A 23,253-nucleotide genomic window follows, 5' to 3' on the forward strand; every position below is an offset into this window, starting at 1 on the left:
GGACGAGGAAAACGTGCAAAGCCAGCTCCAGCTACAGCCTCTCTGCCATCAGCGGCTGCAGCAACCGCCACAAAACCACTTTGAGGACTTGCATCACAAGACACTAGTAGGAGGCAGGCTGTCGGACATCTGCAGGAATGGCGAGCCATTACTTCAGATGTTTAGGCTCTAGAAATAATAGCCCAAGGTTTACTGCCTTCCTTTTCCAACGCAACCTCAAAGCAATCCACCAGGGAGACATCCTTTGAAGTTTTCAGACCCGCTCCTATAGCAGGAAGTTCTAACCCTGCTGGGGAAAGGTGCTGTAGAGTCAGTACCTGCAGCGGAGAGGAACAAGGGATGGTACTCTCTGTATTTTTTGATCCCCAAAAAGGACGGAGGACTGAGACCCATCTTGAAACTTGAACAAGTTCCTCAGGAAGGACAAGTTCAAGATGGTTACCCTTTCTCAGATCCTTCAGGCCCTTCAACTTCAGGATTGGTTGGTGTCATTGGACCTCCAGGATGCTTATTTTCATGCGCCGATTCATCTCAAGCACAGAAAATACCTGAGGGCCTTCACCAAACTAATGGTAGTGGTGGCAGTGCACCTCAGGAGAGGGGGGGAATTCACGTCTATCCCTACACCTACCGGGACGATTGGCTGATCAGAGCACGTTCTCCCAAACAGGCACTGGATCACCTGAAGGTCACCTGCCACTTCCTCCAGACTGGGCTTCTCCCTGAATTTCAAGTCATCACAAATGACACCTTCTCAACGGCTCCAATATATAGGAGCTGTATTAGACACATCCCTGGGAAAGAGCCTTGCCTCCCAGGTCGAGGGCTCAAAACATTCTTCAGATGGTTTCCAAATTCCACGTCTGAGAATGAGATCCCTTCAATGGGCTCTAAAGACTCAATGGTCCCAGTTCTCAGGTCAAATGACGGATCTTCTCCAGATTCCGAACAAGGTCTGTCAAGATCTTCTATGGTGGACTTGTTCAGAGAATATCCTGAAACAAGAACTTTTTTGGCAATCATGGCCGGAGATCACAGTAGTGACGGACGCCTCACTCGGGGTGGGGAGCTCATGCCAACGATCTGACAATCAGTGTTTGTTGGTCTCCATCAGAGTCCAAACTACACATCAACGTTCTGGAGCTGAGAGCAATCGGGCTAGCGCTGAAAGCTTTCCTGCCATCTGTCAGGGGAAAAATGTCCTGATAACGACGGATAACTCAGTGGCCATGCATTATCTAAACAAGAGGTGGTGTAGGGTCACTACCTCTTTGCAGAGAGGCAATGCAGCTCTGGTATTGGGCAATTCAAGAAGGAATCTCTTTAACAGCAGTTCACCTAGCTGGCAAGGAGAATATGACGGCAGATACTCTGAGCAGGCAGAGCACGGTGTCCCACGAATGGGAACTGGCTCAGGAATTCATTCAAGAGATCTTCGCCCTTTGGGGAACCCCTCAAGTGGACCTATTTGCGACCGGAATCAACCTGAAGTGCGAAAGGTATTGCTCAAGGGAATTTCCCCCGAGAGGAGCCCTGGGGGACGCGTTCGTGGCGGAGTGGAATTTCCCACTATTGTACGCGTTTCCTCCGATTCCCGTCATTCCTCAGGTCATCAGGAGACTGAGATGCTTCGGGGGCCACATGATCCTAATTGCCCCGGATTGGGCCAGGAGAACGTGGTACCAGGACCTTCTAGACATGTCCTTCTGTCCCCCAGTACGTCTTCCTCAGAGAGAGAACCTTTCTCTCAAATGGAGGGTCAGGTTCTCCATCCAGAGGTCAAAACGCTCAACCTTGGTATCTGAAAGGCTGAGATACAAGGATTGGAACCTTCCAGATGACGTCATGGAGGTGTTGCTTTCGGCAAGAAGGCCAGCAACAAAGTCTCTATACCGTTGCCGTTGCAAAATGTTTTGCAACTAGTGCAGAAAAAAGAATGTCAATCCTTTTCTATGTTCTATTCTAGAAGTACTGTGCTTCCTCCTGACCCTAGCACATAGAGGTCTAAATGTTGGAACCATTAAAGGTTATCTTGCAGCACTTCATCTTCAAGCGCTCGTCGGAAGAATTCTCCCATTTCAAAATTCCTTTGGTTGTGCAATTTTTAAAAGGACTCACTAATGTGTTTCCTCCTTTCCCATTTCAAGTACCAATTTGGGATCTCAATATGGTCCTAAAATTCTTAATGTGTGCTCCTTTTGAACCTTTGCACACTTGTCCATTAAGACTACTGACATGGAAAACTGCTTTCCTAGTTGCTTTACCATCTGCAAGAAGAGTAAGCGAATTGCAGGCACTGTCTTCTGGGCCACCCTATACTGTGTTCCATAAGGACAGAGTTGTGTTGAGGATTAAACTCTCATTTTTACCAAAAGTGGTATCTGGTTTTCATTTAAGTCAGAAAATTATTTTACCCGCATTCTATCCCCCACCTCATCCTAGTAAGGAGGAGGAAAGATTACACAGGTTGGATCTGAAAAGAGCTTTAAGCTTTTACATCTCTAGGCTTTCTAATCTTAGAGTGGACAATCGACTGTTTATTGGCTACACAGGAAAGAAATTGGGTCATTCAGTGACAAAGCAAACCATATCACGCTGGATTGTGCTTTGTATTTCAGAATGCTACAGATTAGCACTAAAAGACCCACCAGAAGGTCTTAAGGGCTCATTCCACCAGAGGCATCGCCTCTTCGACAGCCCTACAAAGAGGTGTTCCTATAAGGTCCATTAGCGAAGCAGCAACTTGGTCCTCGCTGCATACTTTTTCAAACTTCTATAGCCTGGATGCTTCCCAGTCTAAGGAGCTGAATTTTGCTAAAGCAGTACTATATTCAGCCGTCTAGGGGTATCGGAAAAAAATCTAATCCCTCCTCCAGAGAAATTGTCCATACTGCTTTGGGAATCTATCTAAATTGAGGAATACGTTGGAGGACACAATCCACTCGAAGAACAAGTTACTTACCAACTGGTAACGTTCTTTCGATTGGATGTTCCTCCAGCGTATTCCTCATCGCCCTCCCATCCTACCCTTCTGTAGATTTTTCCGGGCTATTGCCACTCCAACTCTCGCAAGGCAAATACCTGTTTGCCGGCACAGTCTACACAGTGAAAAATCAATAATGAAGGGGGAAAAACAGAACTGAGGCCAATGGGCACCGCGCGTGCTACTTATACACCCGATGACGTCACCCTCGACGGAGGCCTTCGAGGGACCATCGACGCACGGCGCCTTCTGCCGAAATTTTTTTCCGAAGCAGCTGAAGCTGGATGGAATACATCTAAGATGAGGAATACGTCGGAGGAACATCCAATCGAAAGAATGTTAGCAGTTGATAAGTAACTTGTTCTTCTGATGCTTCACCTACGGAGCCGCAATATGCTTAACGTTTGACTCTAAGCAGATACAAGAACCAGAAACACTATTGGACTATGACTCGTTAAGTAACATTTGTCCATATTGTTGGTACATACAGCTTCAGCAGACTTAACTGTTGCGTGATCTGTATTTTACACTATTTCTTGAGTCTTGCTGTTAAGTCACATTTACCAGTAGGAGTTTGACAAATAGATGATCTCTCGGAACTCCACTCAGAAAATCTTACAGGTCGGATGGCTTCATGCGTTACCACCATTTTGTGTATCAACAGCCAGTTTGCTCTTATGAAGAGTATGATATGAAGAGGTTGATATTGCCCTTGAGTAGCTGGTACTTAATATCAGTTCTGTTTTTTGGTAGAGTGTGCATGAATGAGGGGGGCAGCGTTTCCTTTTATCAGTATGTAGTCCCCACAGGGTGGTGGTTTGATAGATCTGTCTGTTTTCTTACTATCCTGGTCGACTTCGAGTATTTGGGATGGAAATGGAGTATGTGGTTTGCTTTTTCTGATTATGCTTTTTTATTGGGTCAAGAAGTTTCTTTTTAGGCCTATGTTTTTGCTCTTGAGAGTAATAGACAAAGTAAAGGTTGGGTCTTGCCAATAAGATTCGCAGGTAATGAGAGAGCCTGTAATGCAGGAACCTGTTCAAGAAATAAGAGTAGGTTAATTGAGTTTGCTGATGGAAGTAGCACATTGTTTGAATCACCTTCTTTTACAGGACACGGGGCAGTGTGAAGTAAAACATTTAAAATAAAAACGAACACACATGCATTCATTTAAAGAAAAGTGAATATTTAATTTTTAAGTGTTAATAGCTTTTTTGTAACCTATCCTTAATTTCAGTTGCAGAAGTATTGTCAGAGTGCCGCCTGTTGTCTTACACATCTCAAGTATCGATTAGAATGTCCTTCCTCTTCAGGCTGATCAACATCATCCATGTGCAAACGCTAACCCAGGTAAGTTGGTATAAAATGTTGGATGTAATACCACAGTGCCACATTGCAGAGTTATTTATTAGGTCTATTACACTGCCGTTTTTCTCCCACCGATAGCACAGTATTTTACCTGCTTAAGCTAGTGTTCGTTCTCGAAGTTGTTAAACCACTCTGCAACTTTTAAAACTAATGGGTTCAGAAAACAGATTGTCAAGTACAGAAAACTTTTTATAGAGGCAAATATTCTTATTGTTCTTGTGCCCATGCTTGTGACACAGTCCCCTGTAACGATGGGACCAGTATGATGTGGGATAACACTACATTAAAAACATCCAGCTGGGTGTATGGGCATTGGTGGGCCCCGCACACTAGGCATCCTCCCTCATGGTTTCTTGCAGCCTTCCACTTCCATTTTTAGTCTCCTCCGGAATGGGGCAGGAGCGTTACAAAGCAGAGGGTATTCTTCTTTTCAATGGGTTGAGGTTTATATGCTTTGTTTTGCGATTGAGCATATGCAGAGTCAGGCCTGCACCTTTTTATGCTTTTCGTTTTTGGGGCCTCACATTTCTGGCTTAGCTGCATGCTCAGCAATGCTTATTCCCACATGGCTTTCCTTGCTTACTTAAAGCGCTGAAAAGTGCTTTTCCATAGATTGCCACAGAAGGAATTGGGTTCAAAGTAAGTCTTGTCTTATTTTCAGACCTATCTGGGTGAGGAGACTCCTTTGGGACATCTGAGCCGCAGGGGTTTAATGAACCCTACACTAAGTTGCTAGTCACCTGGTACCGAGGTCATCGCAGAGGGTTCTTTTAGACCTGACACCGGGGTTAATTGCGAGGTTTGGGTAGGGTGGCCTGTTACCTGCTCTTGTACTAAGGAGTCTGATGACTTGTACCCATCATGTTCAACTGGGGTTTACCCAGAGGACCAGTCTAGGTCTGCTTTAAAGTCCTACCTTATGTCCGAACTGAGATAAACTGGTGGTAGGATTAAGCCATTTTCTAACATCCTTGTTGCAGGAAAGGGCATCACCTACTGAGTCGAACCCAGTCATTCCCTTCATCAACCCGTGGACACATCCAAGCCACATCACAAGGCTCGATGAGAACTTGTGAAAACCTACCATAAACTCTGCACATGTGTGTCACTAAAATGGGAGAGTACCTGGAGGCTCTCAGACCCTGCAGCAATAAGATGATCTAGATTCTCTATTCCTCTAGGCTGGGCTCCGAGCTCCCACCACTTGGGAGAGGCATGACCTATGCCTCTGGCATCTAAAAAGGTTTTATTGGGGTGCCATTTGACCTTTCCTTAAACTAGGTAAGTCAGTGCGCCATACTATTACTTGTTGGAATTCCAACCAGGGGAGGATTGGGCAGTGACCAACAATTTGGCATCCACCTGGTAATCACAAATCTAGCTGTCCTTAGCCCACACCCAGGCCTTGCCAAATGAACCTATTCTAAGAAGAGAGAAACCCAACAGGAAAATACTCTTGTGCTTTCTTAAGAGCTTATTAAGGTAGTTGTTTACCCTGTAGCTCCTGCTTCCATGGTGTCAGTCTAGAAAATTAGATACCCCTCGAACAGAAGGCAATGCAGGATAATTGGTTGGCCGAAGACCAACCGCCTCATTTAAAGTGTTAAGAATATATGCTCATTAGTCATTACATAGTTGCTAGCTTAACTAGAGTGTGGCCATTTTCAGATGACCAGAATCGCCATTTTGTTTTCTCTCTCTGGTCTCTATAACGCTGCTACTTTGCCTCATGTAAAACTGCTTTGCTGAAGATATTATTCTGCTTCAATGGTCCAAGGTTACTAAAGGCATGTTGAAACATAACGCTTGAGAGCCAGACAGAAATGCCCGGTTCCCTCCCACACATATCCTTGAAGGCAAGGAGCAAGGCATTTTAATCAGTAGACGGGTGCCAGTGAGTCTCCTTAAAAGAATAGCAATGGACGAAACTAATATTAAAGTGTTTGAATTATGTTCTTCTTTACGGCCCCCCTTCTGAGCACTGTGAGGCCCCAGAGAGCAAGCCGACCTCTAGAGCGTGAATTGAAACCAGGAGATAGTAAGGCCTGGTATGTGCCAGTCCCCCTATGCACAGCTTGTCCATGAAAACAGAAGCGCTGTGTTCTCACAAATAAAGAATAGTGTCTGTAAATTCGAGATTTCAAACTGTTACTAAATATGGTGATCTAAAGTATCATATTCGTCACCATGGTCGATCATCGCCTCCACTTCAAAGGGAATGAATTAGGGGCGGCATCGAATGTGTCAAATGTGTCATTACTGGTTGTAGGATGCTCATTTTGTATATGTGTAACTGATGTACGATTTTCGCTCTCTTGCGTCCCCCGAGGTCTGTTAGAGACACGTTGCGGGGCGTGGAACCATTTGGCCAACTGGGACTATTTGTTTTGCAATAAACCCTAGTTTTTGGGAATACAACCTTGTGTCTAGCGTATCAGTTCATGTGTGGTGATTGTGCATTGTTTCCACATCCGAGGGTCCCTCAGGGGCCCCTTCAATGGTATCCAACTTGACTCCTTCCCTGCATATAATGATGGATCCGCTGCTTCCTCTTCAGTCCCCCACACCCAGCATTCACCCCCTTTGTGCCTCCGGTTGACACTGCCCTTCCTGTGTCTGCTCCTGATTCAGTGGAAAAACCAAGCATTCTGCTGCATTTCACTCCTCCAGCAGTGGAGGAAGCGTGGGGGTGGGGTACATCCACAGAACCACACTGCCGGCAAACTTGGACCTGTGGCACACTGTTGAAATGTTCATTGAGCACAAGCTGGGTGTTGTGCAGTTGCTGGCTTACCAGAACCCTTTGTGACTGGTGTCTTGATGGCAGCCCTGTTAGGCGGGCGAGTAAAAACAGCATTCTTCTGCAACCTGGTGTTTGAAGAGGGGTGAAGGCACGCCGCTAAACGCTCACACCAGAAAAAATACAACCCGCTAGGGAAAAAGGCCCAAGAAACTCTTGCAGGTTTTTATTTCTACAAAAATAGGTGCGCCAGCAAAGAACTATGCTGCCATGGAACATTCTGGACAAAACGTGTACAAGCAAAACTTAAAAGGGGACAAGTGTCATGGAGGGTGTAATTTATATACACTGGAAACCCACGTGGCTGGTTGGTGCGACCCTATACGTGGTCGGCCTGCTCCATAGTGGATGCCAGGTCATTGGTACCAACCCGTCCATCCGTCTTCCATCACGTGGGTTCTGCTGGGCTCATTGTCACCAGGGAACCAAGGGCAGAGAAACAATTGGCTACATTTGCTAACAGTGCTACCTGGCATGTTCACGGACTGGCACATGGAGAGTTTTGAGATCACACTAACCCACACATACTTCACTCATCCTGATCGCGTCCTTCCACTTCCAAGGCTTCCACCCTTGCTTCTGAACTATAATTTCTCCAGCATGGGGTCTGGCAGGTATTCACATGCTCATGAATATTCCCCTTTGCCAGGCCGGGACTCCTCGGTAAAAGAAAAAACAGTTTCACTTTCACTTACAAACTGTATTTTGCCTTTAAACCAATCGCTGTCCTCTGGGTCACACTGCCCCTAACCAATGACAGTCCTTTCCCTAAGCTTCTCCTCTGGCAGCCATCTTCAGATTTTTACTGCACGCTTCAGTGTTGGGAGTCCTCGAGTTTACTCTGCAAGCTACTTCTATGTTTTTTCGTTATCTTCTCTGGGAAAAGGTTCTATTTCTGATCCAAAATAGCCTGTGCACTCATCTCTATCTGCCAACAGTGGGGATCTGGTGTCAGTGAATTTCAGCAGCCCTCAAGCGCGAAGATCATCAAAGTTTCACTGAAGTTTCGAGATGGCCATCAGGCCTACTTCTTGCGCTCTGACCATGACGGATTAAAAGGAGGGTTTCCTGTACCAGAGGCACGAGGCCAAGAGTATGGGCCATGCTACGAAAAGGGACAAGCTACGAAAAGGGACAATGGAGCTGGTTCCCCAATGACTCCGGAGTCTATTCCAGATACTTTTTAGTCAAGAAAGACTGGGGGCTGGAGGCTCATTCTAGACCTGCGACGTCTGAACTAGTATCTCAAGTCGCAAAAGTTCAGGATGGTCAAGTTGAAGCATGTGCTCAGCCAACTGGAAAATGGAGACTTCTTGACGTCGCTGGACCTGGAGGACACCTACTTTCATGTCACCATTCACAAGAAGCACCCAAGGTTTCTGCGCTTCGTAGTGCAGAGGCGGCACTGCCAGTTCAAGGCCCTTTCTTTCAGCTTGTAGTTGGCCCCCGCGGTGTTCACAAAGTGGCTGGCACCAGTGGCGGCCCATCTGCATTTACGGGGGATACACGTGTACCTATACCTCGACGACTGGCATATCCGGGCCCATTCCTGAGAGTTAGCCGTCTGACACATGGAGACTGTCCAGCTGCTGACATATTTGGGATTCTCAATCAACTATCCCAAGTTCTGCTTGACGCCATCGCAGAATGTGCTGTTCTTAGGAGCCAGACTCAATACGGTGGCCTGCCTAGCGTCGCCCTCGGAGGAGAGGTTAGCGAACATTCAGGGGAAAGTGCAACGACTGTTGACAATGAAGATCGCCACAGTGCGGACCATCAAGTCTGTGCTCCCCATGATGTCATCTTGCATCTACCTTTATCTAGCTCTGCAGGTTACGGATGCAACGTCTTCAGGAGTTCCTGGACGCTCGCTGGATACAGGTGTCCGGAAGCTTCATGGACAAGATGTAGCTCGACGAGGAGTTCCATCGGGGATAAGGTAGTAGTGCGTTCACTCCAACATCTCCTGGGGCTTGTGGGTTTCAAAATCCCCCATGCCAGGAAACGGTCACCACAGCTGCTTCCCTTGAATGCTGGGGAGCCCACACCAGATTTCTGTACGCCAGAGGCCTGTGGCTGCCGGAGGAGAAGAATCTCCATATAAATATACTGGAGCTACAGGCAGTGTTCTGGGCTGTTAAGTCATTCCTTCCGTCTATGAAGGGCAAGGTGGTGAGGATCTTCACGGACAGCACCACCACAATGTTCTACATCAGGGAGAAGGGGGGGCACGCGATCCCCAGCACACTCCAAAGAGGCGCAGGACTTGTGGCACTCGGCTGTCGGACAAGAGATGTTCCTTTTCACCTGGCGGGAATCAAGAACACCATATTCGTCAAGTGGGGCAGGCCCCAGATCTATCTGTTTGCGATGGCGACAAAATCTGAATGCCAGAAGTTTTCCGACAGACTCCACCAACTGAGGAACCTGGGGGATGCGTTCTCCTTCCTGTATGAAGGCCCGTCTCTGTACGCGTTTCCTCTGTTGCCTCTCATGCTACGAGTCAACACACTCAGATAGGGCCAATGCAGGAGGATACTCATCACCCCGGCGTGGCTGACACAGATTTGGTACCCGAACCTTCTCAGCGTCGCCTCTGGTCCAGCTGCCAGTAGTTCCGGATCTTCTCACCAGAGAAGGAGGGCCCATTCTACATCATGACACAGGATCGCTGAACCGGAGGGCTTGGCTCCTGGAGCCCTAGAGTTTGGAGGATATGAGTTGCCTGTGGACTGTAGGGAAGTCCTTGCCAAGGCCGGGGCATCGTTCACTTTGAATTGCAACGGTCACAAGTGGAAGCATTCGCTACATGGTGCTGGTTGCAGAAGATTACTCCTCTTAGGGTCACGGCCCCGCAGATTCTTCCATACTTGCTATCCTTGGCCAAGGCTGGAATGGCGCACGCCTCTATCAAGGTACATCTGGCGGCTATTTCCTGCTACATCAGGTCTCCAGGAAGATCGTCACTTTGGTCTCCCCTACTCAAGGAGTTCCTTAAAGGACTGTTTCTATTTTTCCCGCTGGTGAAGGCTCCTGCCCCTGTATGGGAACTCAGTGTGGTGCTGACAAGGCTCATGGGGGTGCGGGGGGTCCCCCTTCGTGCCTACGCATCAGGCCCCTCTGAAGTTCCACTCGTGGAAAACTGCTTTCCTTGTGGCCATCACCTCTGCTATGAGAGTAGGTGAGATACAGGCCCTATCCTGCAAACAGCAATATCTGACTTTCCACGAATCCAGGGTTGTGCAGCGGACACACTCTTCTTTCATGCTGAAGGTTCTGTTGGAAATCCACCTCAACGACCCTTTGGCGTTACCTGTTTTTACCCTGAAGCCTTTGTCACCGGCTGAAAGGGCCTTGCACTCGCTGGACGTTGCTTGTTCCCTGAAGTTCTACGTGACGCACACAAAGGTTTCGGAAGACTTCTCAACTGTTTGTGAACTTTGGTCCTGTGAACCATGGGAAGGGCTTGTCCAAGGCTTCCATCTCAAGGTGGCTCTCTGGCTGCATCGCGCACGGTCATTAGTTGGCGAACTGACCACTGCCCAGCCGTCCGAGAGTCCCACTCCTCCAGAGCGATTGTTGTGACGACGGCATTACTTTCTGGTGTCCCCCTGCTGGACATCTGCAGGGCTGCTACGTGGAGGTCCATGCATACCGTCAGGAGATTCTGTGTCAACAAGGATTCCAGGGAGGAGTCGAGAGTCGGCCAAGCTGTGCTATGCAACCAGTCGCTTGAGGTGAGTTGATTGCTTCTGTTGAGCCTCGCCACCTCCCGTGGTTATGTAATGTGGTACTGCTATGTATTTGTTTTTCATGAGCATGTGAATCCATGCCAGACCCCGTGCTGGAGAATGAACAAGTTACTTACCTGTAACTATTGTCCTCCAGCATGGGTCTAGCATGGATTCACATGCAAACCCTCCCTCCGACCCCACTGCGGCTCTTACTGCCAGTTTACATGCTTAGCAAATCTGAAGATGGCTGCCAGAGGAGGGGCTTAGGGAGAGGAATGTTTTTGGATGTGTTCAGTGTAACCCAGAGGACAGTGATTGGTTTAAAGGAGAAATACAATTTGTAAGTGAAAGTGAAAGTTTTTTCTTTTACCGAGGATTCCCGGCCTGATGGGGAATATTCATGAGCATGTGAATCCATGCCAGACCCATGTTGGAGAACAATAGTTACAGGTAAGTAACTTGTTCTTATCCTTACCTGTACCTTGCATTACAAATCATGTCATTATGAAATAAAGGTGTGGACAACCATGTTCTTAGATCATTTATGGTGGCTTGGTTTGTGGTCGGTGGTCTGCGGTCAACTGTTATCTTGGAATTCTGGTATGCAGTGATAAAATTGTGGCAAAAATGTCACATGTACAAAAGATTTCCGTTGTTTGACCCGTTAAAGGTGTACCCCATTACACCATTTAATGGGAGCGTGGGGTTTAGGGGGTGTCCCCCGTTCCCTTTAAATGGTATAATGGGTCCAGGGTGTCCCCTGCATCCTTTACATGGATTGTGGTGTCAAAACCACAGCCTTTTTGCCTCGATATTTTGTGTCCACGGCCATTTTTGCAGTGATTATAACACATGGAACCAGAATGCTGGGGTTTTGGGACTAGGGCAGTTGTAGGGGCTATAACTTGTGGCTGGCTAGGTGGGTGTCAGAGGCCTGGTTTGGCCTGTGTGTGATAACACGTACACCAAGGCTCCCAGTGCTGTTTTGTGGCCTTGCAGGGCACATTCTTTCTAGAACACCCATATTGGCAATAATTCTTAGAACAAAGAGGAGTTTCTGTAATAGTTAGCAGGCTGGGACGCTCTAGTCAGCGCTTGGGCCTATTCAGATTTCCCCTTTATGCTTCGACCTGTGTCTAACACACTAAATACTGCATGGCAGTGCAGGCCCTATGCTTCAACTATGGCTGCTGGATACCTTCAAAATGGTGTCTGATTATATACGAGCACTATATCTAAACATCTAAATTGCGTACAATATTATGATCTTGTAGGCACCTTTAGATCCCCCTTCCCCCGGTCTATTATAGTTCTTCCAGTGGGGCTCACCTCACCCTATAGCGTGTAGGAGGGTGGGATGGGGTTGTTCCCTTCCCATCAGGGGCAGAGGTCTTTGGGGGACACCTCAGGTTACAACTGCAACCAGCACATAACTGTTAAATATATAACACCTTGGAGGAGAAACTTTTTTCAAGTGCCCATTGGAACTCTCCATCGTGGCTGCGGCCTGACCAAGAGCAGAGCCTAATCACAATCTTCATGTCATGTACAGCCTGAAGTAAAATGAAACAACTGGATACCATAGTAAAAGGAAGTGTACAATAGTTCCTGGTGCCTAAGATAGGCTAATGACCCCATCCTGGTAGCCATCAATGTAATATTATGTCGGCACAATTTACCCATGGGATTCCATTGGATGAAAAGGAGGCCTTATTTGCTGGTATAGCAGATGACATAAAGGTCTCTAGTGTGCGGGTGAAAAGTGAAGTCACCTGGCAGTCGCTGAACTGGAGTCCTGGTGTTTGGACGTGTTGTTTTCCTGTAGACATGCTTGCAGACAAAGAAGAAAGGCTCTACCTTAAAAGCCTGTCACGTCGCAAAGCGCCGCTGTTAAGTGCGGGTGAAGTATAGTCACACACCAAGAACCAAGCAAGTTATACAGTGTTGGTTTGGGTGGACTTCAACTCCATGTGGGCGCTTGCAAGGAAGACCCCAGTGAGTCTGTTGGTCTGGGGTTTGATTGGATTGGTTAATCTCCTTCTTGCAAGTTTTAAGCATATCAGCAAGCTAAGTGTTGCGCAATAAAACAGTACATATGCCCAGTCTCCCATTCACCTCAAGAGCATATGTTTGATGGAGAGCCAGTCAGCTGAAACTTTTTAAGTGCCTGCTGGGGAAAGTACAGTCAAATCTCTGGCCTCAAACCCGCCTCAGATAGTTTTTGAGGCTGAGCGGGATTCAACCCATACGCCGTCTGGCCCACGAACTCCCACCTCAAAAATTACCTTCAAACTATTTTGCCACTTGTCAGCATAAGAGCGTTGGACTCTGCCCTTGTGAAGGATATCTCCGATGAGGACATGTTGGCCTGCGGGCAAGCATCGGACATGGTTTCTGTACCCGTCATTTCTGCAATAATTCTCTTCTTGTTTTTCTCCCGGATACTATGTTAAATGATGTGGTGGTGAAGGTGAATAATACTGCCAGTATTCCCGCTCAGGACGTACCAAGGCCACATGAGGTATGTTTTTCAGAATCCTTAGCCGCATCCCCATTATTGGAAGGCAAGGCATCAGAAACTTTAAAATTGCATTTGTTGTCCTCTTCTTCATCTTTGTTTTCGTCAAACTCATCAAAGCCTCCCTTGTGACATCCATTTCAGCATTGAAATTATTCTTAACCTCTTTGGTAAAATTATACGAGCGCATTAATATTATGAGCAAAGAACAAGCAGCGTTACTTACACCTTAAAATCTAAAATGTGCTTTGTTGAAGGTCATATACAGCTTTGAAACCACCTCTTGCCTTGCCCAAAAAAAGTTCTAATTCAAGCCAGCTTCTAAGCCTGGAAAGAAGATCCTTTAAAGACTCGCTAAATTAGGGGAATGTACACTGGTGATGTTACTTCACTGGTGCCACCACCCCAGACCTGCCCTGAAGGGGCAAAAAAGGTCCTAAAGCCAAAAAGAGCAAATATATCAAAGCTACGAGAAATATAAAATTGTGGTTTGAGGACATTTTTTCGCTCATTAACTGTACCCTCTGTAGGTGGGGGATAAAGATCTTCCCCCAACCCCCAGGAAATTGGGACATTCAATGTGGGAGGCTGCAAAAGTTCAACCTAATATATGCCACTGTACAACAAAATATAACAAGAAGAAATTCCAGAAGGGGAGGAAGAGGTTGATTTGATGAACATTTCTACACATTCTGTTGACTCTTCCCCACCTTCCATTGCCGATGAAGCTATACCCCACACCTCTGCATACAATCAATGGGGAATCAAGGAACGTTTCCTCATTTGCATTCTTCAATTACCCTTTCTGTGTACCCTGGACAGAAGGACACCCTCTGTTAGAGTCCATAGTGAGGCGCTCTCATCATTCCTCACTCTTGAGCAAAAAAAGTAGGACGCTACTGATTATATGCTTAAAAACCTGCCCAATGGTTTGCATGATTGGTCAGCAAGCAAGGCCCAGGAGCCAAATACATGCTTGCTGCTTAAACGTCTGCCTATTTGTCCTGAAGGCCTGATCCTTAACCACAGCAATGTTTTTTTTCTTTATTTGACAGCAATGTTTTTTTCTTTATTTGATGCAGTTCTGTTGCTGCGTGCAATTCAGTCTATGGACATTGCGCAAGTAGAGTTGATTCATGACCAGAAGCTTGATCAGGTGATGTTGCACATTGAATCTCGCGTTGTAGAAAAGGTCTTACTTAAGGCTGCCTCTCTGCATGATTGGCTGATTGAAGCTAACTTTAATGCTATCATATTTTGTATTGACCTGAACGCGGTTTGCATTGAATAAAAAGATGTAAGGGATCAGGAGTAAGACTCGGACACAGTAATCTGTTTCGAAATGACTTTTAACTTTTATTTTAAAAATAACAAGAGGGATGACCACCAGGGGGCAGGACCAGCATGGTTGTGTCGTTATTGAGCTCCTCTCAACCAGTCCACCTTGGCGGCGGTTACCTGAACAAAGGCATTTTGATGGTGATTTGATGGTGTGCAACGGGTGGTGGAGGGCCCTGGGCTACAGAGGTGGAAGGCCCAGTGTTAACTGTGGAGCGCAAGCACAGTGAGGCCCCACATGCAGCGTGATGTTTTGTAGCATTCCGGGCCACGGCAGGCACACCAGGAGGGCTGGCCCGAGATCGGGAGTGGAACGCCTCGCTTCCCGTGGCCAGATGTTTTGGAGGACAGCTATGGTGGAGCAGCTGAGGAAGCTGCCGTACTGCTGGTGGAGCCAGCGCTGCTGGGAGGTGACTGAAGCCTGGACAGTTTTGGTTCGTTTTCCCCGCTCTGTTTTGGTGGCTGGGTGCCTGTGTTTGTGCTGGTCCTGGCGTGGCTTCCGTGCCCAAGGTCCAGCTACAGCAGTGGACCAGCAGAGGCTCAGTGAAAAGAAAAATTGTGGAGGAGCCAGACCAGGGCCTTTCATTAGAGAGCTGCAGGGGTGGGGGTCAGCTGTAACAGCCCCCTCATGTGATGCACCGAGTGTCAGGCATCCGGGAGCATGTGGATACTGGCTTGGAGAACTAGTAGGAGGTGCACAGTGGGGTGGAAATCAGAGATTGGCCATGGAAGTGGAGCCATCGAGGATCCTGGCCCTGCTTTATATTTAGTGGGGAGGCAGAAGTGGCTTGCAGAGCCATTAGACAAGGCAGTGAAGGGTGGTATTCTCAACTGGATTTGCCTATAGCCCAGAGGTAATCCCATCCAGAGACTGCAAGGGCAGGAGCACAGGCCCTGCTGGAGGCCCACAGATACATTTTATAAGGAGGGCATGTGGAACCCCAGGCAGTGGAGCGCCTGCCAGGACTGACAGTTGTTTGGATTGGTGATCAGGCTCCCCACCCAGTCCCCCCCCCCCCCCCGTGGGGAGCCATTGCGTATTTGGAGACTGGGGTCTACTGCCTGCTTTGAAAAGGAACAGAGCATCAGCACCAGACCCCTCACTGAGGTCTGAAGCCGCACCAGTGTGCGTGATCTGGGGGCTTGTTACGGCGGGTGCACCTAATGTGAGAGGCAGGCCTCGATACTTGTAGTGAGTTCTGATTGCGGCCCACTCTGGCGGCAAGGGCTAAAGGGCATGGGGGCATAGACAGCCTGCAGCAGTTTAGGAGGCCACTGACAATGTAGGGAGGATACGCTGAACCCCCGCCGCCACCGGAGTTAGCGGGTAATGTCCAGGCTCCCTCTATGAAGGAAGACATAAAGGACATTCTGCAGGAGATCAGGGCACTGCGAGGAGAAATACAGGCCTTGGCTTCCCGTCTGCGGGGCAGGGTCGAGGTCTTGGAGAACAAGTTCAAAGGTATGGAGAACAACCACCTTAGCGCATACCTTCTGGAAATGAAGTTCGAAGGGAGGTTGTCGGACCTTGATAAAGGGACGAGGATGATCAGTTGAAAATGGACACCCGCGAAAATGGAGAACACAGGAAGTACTTTTGCGTATTTGGTCTCCAGGAGAAGGGGAAGTCGGCCACTGATGTAGTGTAGATCATGAAAGCGCTGGTGAACATTCCTAGAGGAAGGTGGAATGGAGGTCGAGATCAAACGGGCGCATCATGGAGGGATGACCAGGGGCAGAGGCCCGAGATGGTGGTGGTGAAATTCCTTTGGTACATGGAAATGACTGTGGACATGGAAAGGGCGAAACGTCTACACAACACCCAATTTGAAGGGGATACTATTCAAATTTATCAAGATCTTTCAAGTTTCACATTGGCCAGGCAGGAGTGTTGAGATCTGGCGACGAAATGTGCTACAGCCTGCTTGAGCTGAGGTTCAAGGGGAGATGGCAATTATAGGTGGAAATAAGGGGGTGGAGGGAGACAGGCGGACCATCTGGCAGTTGGGGCGTTGAATGTGAAAGCTTTAAACTCTCCAACCAAGTGCATGTTAGTGACAAGGGAGTTTCGGAGAGCGGGATTGGACGTGTTGATGTTGCAGGAAACAAGGTTGGTCGAGGGCGACGAGAGACTTGCTGGAGAGTACTGGGCTTCCGCGCAGGTGTGGTGGGGATCCCGCTGCATAAGCGGTTGCGGTTAGAAGAGGTTGAAGGTCTGCAAAGTGCCTAGTGGGCGGGCTTTGTTGGTATCTGGCAGAAAGGGGGGGAGGGTTGGATGTCCTTTGTTATGATATACTGCCCAAACCAGGGGCAGAAGGCCTTTTTGGCAGAAACCTGGCTCAACTAATGGTAGAAGATAAGGGTTTTCTCATATTGGACGGGGTCTTCAACATGTGGATGGACCCCCAGTTAGACAGGAAGATTCTGTGGGTGGGAGGTCAAAGGGGCAAGGGCGTGGGAGCCTAAGGGATTGTTTAGATGTGCACGGCCTTCAGGATGTGTCGCGATGGCTCCACCTAGGTGATTTGGGATATACGTTTTATTCTCTGCCTCATGGTACAAACACACGTATTGATTATCCCGGTGTGGGGAGAGATTTGATGTGCCGAGTGGAAGCCTGTGATCACGTGTTGATTAGCAGGACAGACCACAATATGGTCTAAATGGGATTCTCTATTAGTGGGGATGCAAGGCTGGGATTCAATTTGGTGATGTAATTACTCCCTCTGGAAGGTTACCAGGTTCCGTGAGGAATTGGAGACCGGGATGAAGGAATATTCGGATATAAATGATACAGGGATGTAATATTGCACTGTATGGGAGCAGAGGCGTAGCCAGGATTGTCTAGCAAATGGGGCCTGAAGCTAATGTAGTTGGACCCACTGCATTGACAAAAACACCTGTAAATGCCCACACAGCGCTGCTGAGTGGGCATTTACAGATTTTGGGTGGGCCTTGCCCCTCAGGCCCTACCCTGCCTACGCCTCTGTATGGGAGGCGGCCAAGGCTACCTGCCTGGCCTGCTGATCAGGTAAATTTCTAAGAAGAAAAGGGAGAGAATTCTCGTGGAGAACACTTTGAGGAGACTTTTTCCTTAAAGTGCAGGATCCAGGCTGAAGAAGCTGACAGGTTGGGGATGATACCAGAAGCTAGGGACAAAGAGGAGGAGCTGAAATCCCTCGAGCTGAGTAAGGTGGTCCGGCAGTTACAATTCTTGAAACTAAAGTATTATGAGAAAGGGGACAGCACCAGCGGCCAACTAGTGGCCCGACTGCGGGGGCAGAGGGCAGTGAGATGGGATCGGTGGGTCTGATGGGTGGGTCGGGTGGCAGAGCTCTTTCCTCAATTTTATGAGGAACTCTTTGGTCCAGAGACGCAGATAGATGGGCTAGAGGTGGATTCTTATTTGTGTGAGGTTTCACTCCCGGTCTTAACGGCAGAGAAGGGAAGGGAGGTGGTTGATGCACGCTTTTGTATGGAGGTGGTTTTATTGGCAATTCACAGGATGCAGAAACACTTTTTCACAACCAGGTTTTAGAAGTTCTAGAGGAGGTGCCAAACTCTATTCACACTCCAACCACCCATTTTGAAGTACCAGGAACGTTCACGCTGAAATGTGACGTATGATGAACAAATAAACCAGCAGAGAGCTGCAGTTGGGCTCTGTCCAGTACCTATCAGAAGAACAGCACCTTTTGAAGTACCGACATGTAAGAAAACCTGGACAGTAAGGTACCCATTGAGGAAACCATATCGACACATGAGACAGAATGACAATAGTCACAATGCAATCCGTGAGGAAGCTAAAAAAGATACTGAAGGAAGACGAATGGTGACATCACAAGAACCCGGTCTGACTCATATATAGAAGATATGACGACCTGTGAATGATGAAAAGAGACGAAACACCATGGAGAAGTGACCTGAGCATAAAGTGAAATAATTGATGTCAAGATGTCAAATGTTTTTTTTTTTATTTTTATTTGTTTGGCTGATAAAATCAACCTTTCAAATGCAGTGACATATAAACATTATATGAACTTTGCCAATTTCATGTACACATTTTTCACGATTAATTTATAATACACATATATCATTACATTGTTAAACATTAAAAAATATGATTGCTCCAATACCCAAGGACCGAAGTAATTAGTTAGATAAATAATCATTCAATTTCATTATAAGCATTTGGTAAAACGGCACTTAGGTATTGTATTATTGCAACTCTAATTGCTAATTTTGTACTTCTGAATAATTTGATCCATATTTCATTTTCGTCCATTGGGGTATACACACTTCTGATGTTTGTTAATCTGCTTAGAATCACATGCTGTGCATAGTCCGACATCCAGTGGTCACTGCGGACTATTGCATTTTGTTTTTGTAGTCGAAAAGCGGACGTCGACAAGGCATGTCTGTAACACTATCCCTATAGTGACGTGCATTGTACCCACAATCCCTCACGCGTCGAGGTCCCTCAGATTGTTTTTTTCCGCCCAGATATTGGTCGCCTTAACGCTGAGCTCCTTGAGAGAAATTGCAAAAACATTTACTCGACCCTTTGGTCGTTATCTATTATTAAATACATTACATTAGATCCCTCCTTGGATGTCGAAGCTGCAAAGCTGTTTCACCGGCGAGTAAGAACTTCGAAAGCGGTGACTTAGAAGGAGGAGATCCTTTGGCGCTGCTGAACACGTGGCCTGGCCTCGCCGGCCTAAGACAGTAAGGAGAGTGGGGTTGTGGGACATTTCTTCTATTTCTGAGAATGCCTTTCTCCTTTTCCCCCCTTTCCTTCGGGGTCGTTATCACTCGTATCTATATCAGCTATGGAGTGGACTCAGTTTAGATTTTGCCCACGCTGTAAGGGCAAATTTACATGGAAAGACAAGCACAAGCGGTGTAACCGTTGCTTACCCCTTGACCACAATCAGGAAGGCTGTGCGGCCTGTAAACTACTTCGCCCGAAAACTTTAAAGGACCGCAGGGTCAAGAGGTGGGCAGCCTACGCTATGTCTAGAGCTGATTTCCTCACCCGCCGCCGCAGAGAGCGACGAGGATAGTGATAACCCGACCTCAATTTCGGAAGTCGTAGACCTCTCTAGGGAGCGTACCCGCTCCTCGACATCTGTCCCCGGCCCCGACAAGTTCGGCTCACGCCCTACTTATGTGGATGAACACCCCGGCGACACTGACTAACACAGGAGGCATGAACATAAACACACAAACCACAGCACTTCTTTATCAAAGACGAAGAAAGCCATAGCGCCAACAGACGCCGGAACCACCGGTGTCGTCCGACCTACCGTAAGGGTTGAAAGCCCTCCCAGCCACAGCAGCCGCGACTAGCGACTGGGCTTCATGCAGACAAGGGCGCTACCACCAAGATACCAGGCGACGCGCCTCCTAAGAGTGCTGTCGTCACCGAAAGAGACTCGGCACTACCCAGCACGACGCCAGACGAACCCTCGACGGAGAAACTAATCATCGAGAGCTTGGCACGTATAGTTTCCACGGACGGACGGCGAGTGATACGCCGAAAACCGCTCACAAGGCCAGGGAAATGCCAAGAATGCCAGAAGGGAGGCAGGGACCGCTCCCACCGTCGAAAGAAGGCCCTAGCCTATGAGAAGGTTTCGCAGAAGGCGAAGGGACTTTATCCTTGACGTTACGGGACAGATCAAAACGGCTACAGGCAGAACAGCCTCCTTTTCGCCTCCAGACCATTCTGAGTTACCACATTGGACTCTTGAGAGATTCCAATCGTGTATGGAGAAACTGGGTAGATTTATGTCCACTCCTGAACAAAAAACTCCCAAGAGGCTAAGAGAGGTACTGCATGAGGACCCCAGGGCTAAATACCCTAGGCTATTTAACCCCCTTTAAGAGGAATCTAATACCTACGACCTCATTGAAGAAGACTCTCACTTCCAAGAGGAAGAAGAATTATTGGATGAGGAAGACCAACAGAACCTCCAAGAAGGTTTTGAGGGAAACCTTGACATAGGTGGTGGGGGGGGGGGGGGTCTTCGAGGAAGACCCAGATGAAGGTGGCACACAGCCTTGGCAGTCACCAACAGTCTACAGACCCTGAGATCATAAACCTTCCCTCTCCTCAGACCAACACCGGTCAGGAATCCTTCACCAATAGATGATCAACACAACTTCAACGCGCTACTACGGAAGGCAGCAGCGCATTTTGAGATCGAAACTGGTGAAATTACTCATTAAAGAAAAACCTCCCACTAGCCAAAACATTCCCCTCCTCTCCTCAGTTAAGAGACGAATCACTCCATCGCCGTCTACACCGGCACTGGTCAGAGGGGTCAATCCCAGAATTGAAAAACTGTTTACTCCCTCTCATTCAGACCCATTATATATTAGGGGTCACTCAATTACAGACTCCTTGGTGGTAACTACCACAAGGAAAAGAGCAGGGGTTCCGCTGTCAACCAGCGAAGCACCCCCGGACAAAGAAGGAAAAACTCTACGCCCTGGGTAAAAGAATTACAGCCGCGGCAGCTTTTTCAACCAGAATTGCCAATAATACTACCCTACTGGCAAGTTATGCTGATGCCCAATGGAGCAAATTATGGCAGGACCTTGAGGAAGTCCCCGAGCCTTTAAGAACTTGCTTATTGACCACAATAACAGAAGGACCTCTGGTTAACCAGAGCATCATGAAAAACACTCTTGATGCTGCAGAAACGGCTGGCCGTTCTTTAGTCCGGGGAATACTTCTGAAGTGTCATGTCTGGCTCCACAATTCTGGGTTTAAGCCAGAAACCCAGGCGTCACTCATTAATAAACCAATAGAGGATTCTAACCTCTTTGGGAAGGCAGTGGACGACGCACTGGAGACTGCGAAGAAGGATTTTGACACCCTCAAGACTTTAGACCAAATCTCACGGCCTCCCAATAAGCGAGGATTCGGCAACAAACGCTTTTTTGAGGCCAACGCCAACAACAGCAACAACAGCAGTACACTGCAGGCAACTGGTCCTCTACTCAGGGAACCAGTGGCCAGTGCACACCAAGAGGACAGCGCCGTGGCAAGGGTAGAGATCGGGGCCCCACTCCAGAGGATCCCGGGCTACCAATGCCAAATGACCCGAAGGTTCGGGTCCCCTCCCCTGCATTGCCGGTCGGGGGCCTGTTAACATCTTTCCTACCAGCATGGGAGAGAATAACATCAGACCGCTGGGTATTGTCAACCATAGCCCGCGGTTACTGCATAGAATTCAGTCGGTCCCCCAAGTACAGACCCCCAAGGGGACGCTTATCCTCGGAGCACCTCAGCATTCTTCAAGAAGTGGAACTGCTGCTACTAAAAGGAGCAATAGAGGTTATGCCTCTATCACAGGTAACAGAAGGTATTTATTCAGTGTACAGCCTTGTACCCAAAAAGGACTTAACCATGCGCCCTGTATTAGATCTGTGCCGAGCGAACAAATTTGTCAAACCTCAAAGATTTCGCATGGTTGCCCTACAGGAAGTAATCCCCCTATTTTCACAGGGAGATTACATGACAACACTGGACATGAAAGATGCTTACTTTCATATTTTAATGTTGCCAGCGCACAGAAAATACCTCAGGCGCGGAGTCCGGAGCGGAGTCCAGTCTGCCACCAGTCTTTGCTGTTTTCAGAGTGAGTAGTCACTGTGAGGAGCTGCACTACGAGCTCAGTCCTCTTTCTACCTTCATTGGCATCGTGTTTACAACACCCTCCAGCGCGCGGAGCGGAGTCAGGAGCTGAGTCCAGTCTGCCTCCAGTCCACCTTCATCGCCGAAGAAACATTTACAACGTATGGCATAGCACTGTCGGATCACTGGTAAGAGGAAAATATGGTTACTGATGTTCGGCTCTCATTCGCAGCCGATGCCGCTATTTCAACACTTGGTGCGAACACTGTTACTCCCTCTTCCCTTCCCCCTCATTCCACATTCCCTCTGTTGCCTCCCCCACCATGCCCGTCTGCTGCTGCAGACACTTCTTGCTCTCCCTCCACTCCCTCCCCTCTCTCCCTTCCCACTCTTTCCAATCCGGTCCAACCTACCGCCGCAAGTCCGCCTCGCTGTCTTCCACGACCTTCTGTGGCGAGCATGAGCGGGGTCGATTCGAACGCTGCCTCAGTCGATGTGAATTCTGTTGAGGTGTTGCCGGTTGATGTTCCGGTCGAAGCCCAAACATTGCAGTCCTTGAATGCCCAACCTCATGTTCTCTTGCCTGAAATAACCGGAAATGTTGCTGTCAGCAAAATGACCATTCAATCAGAAAGTCACTTGGCTTTGGTTGCGAATAAAATCTGAATCAGCTGCCGTCCCAGGCACATAGAGATGAAACTGATAGAGCTATACAGACTATTTTGCCCGACTCTTTGCCCCAAGTTCCCCAGACTAATATGTCAGGTGGTGTGGGCAGTAAGATTGTTGGAGTTGTGTCCCTATATACAGCCCCATTTGACTTCGATCAAAACACAGCGGCATCCATGGCAAATGGTCATCACC

The 23,253-nt window shown here is 48.0% G+C and overlaps 1 protein-coding gene across 1 annotated transcript in view; it reads left to right on the forward strand.

The window, feature by feature from the left end:
- TRPC4AP (transient receptor potential cation channel subfamily C member 4 associated protein) overlaps positions 1 to 23,253 on the forward strand; it is a 1,405,828-nt gene that overhangs the window by 1,189,816 nt on the left and 192,759 nt on the right. The window contains exon 17 of the mRNA XM_069652258.1: positions 4,221 to 4,333. Coding sequence (XP_069508359.1) covers positions 4,221 to 4,333 — 113 coding nt within the window. The remainder of the gene's footprint in view (positions 1 to 4,220; positions 4,334 to 23,253) is intronic.

The sequence above is a fragment of the Ambystoma mexicanum genome, chromosome 3p (assembly GCF_040938575.1).
Source record: "Ambystoma mexicanum isolate Mex_15411 chromosome 3p, UKY_AmexF1_1, whole genome shotgun sequence".
NCBI lineage: Eukaryota > Metazoa > Chordata > Amphibia > Caudata > Ambystomatidae > Ambystoma > Ambystoma mexicanum.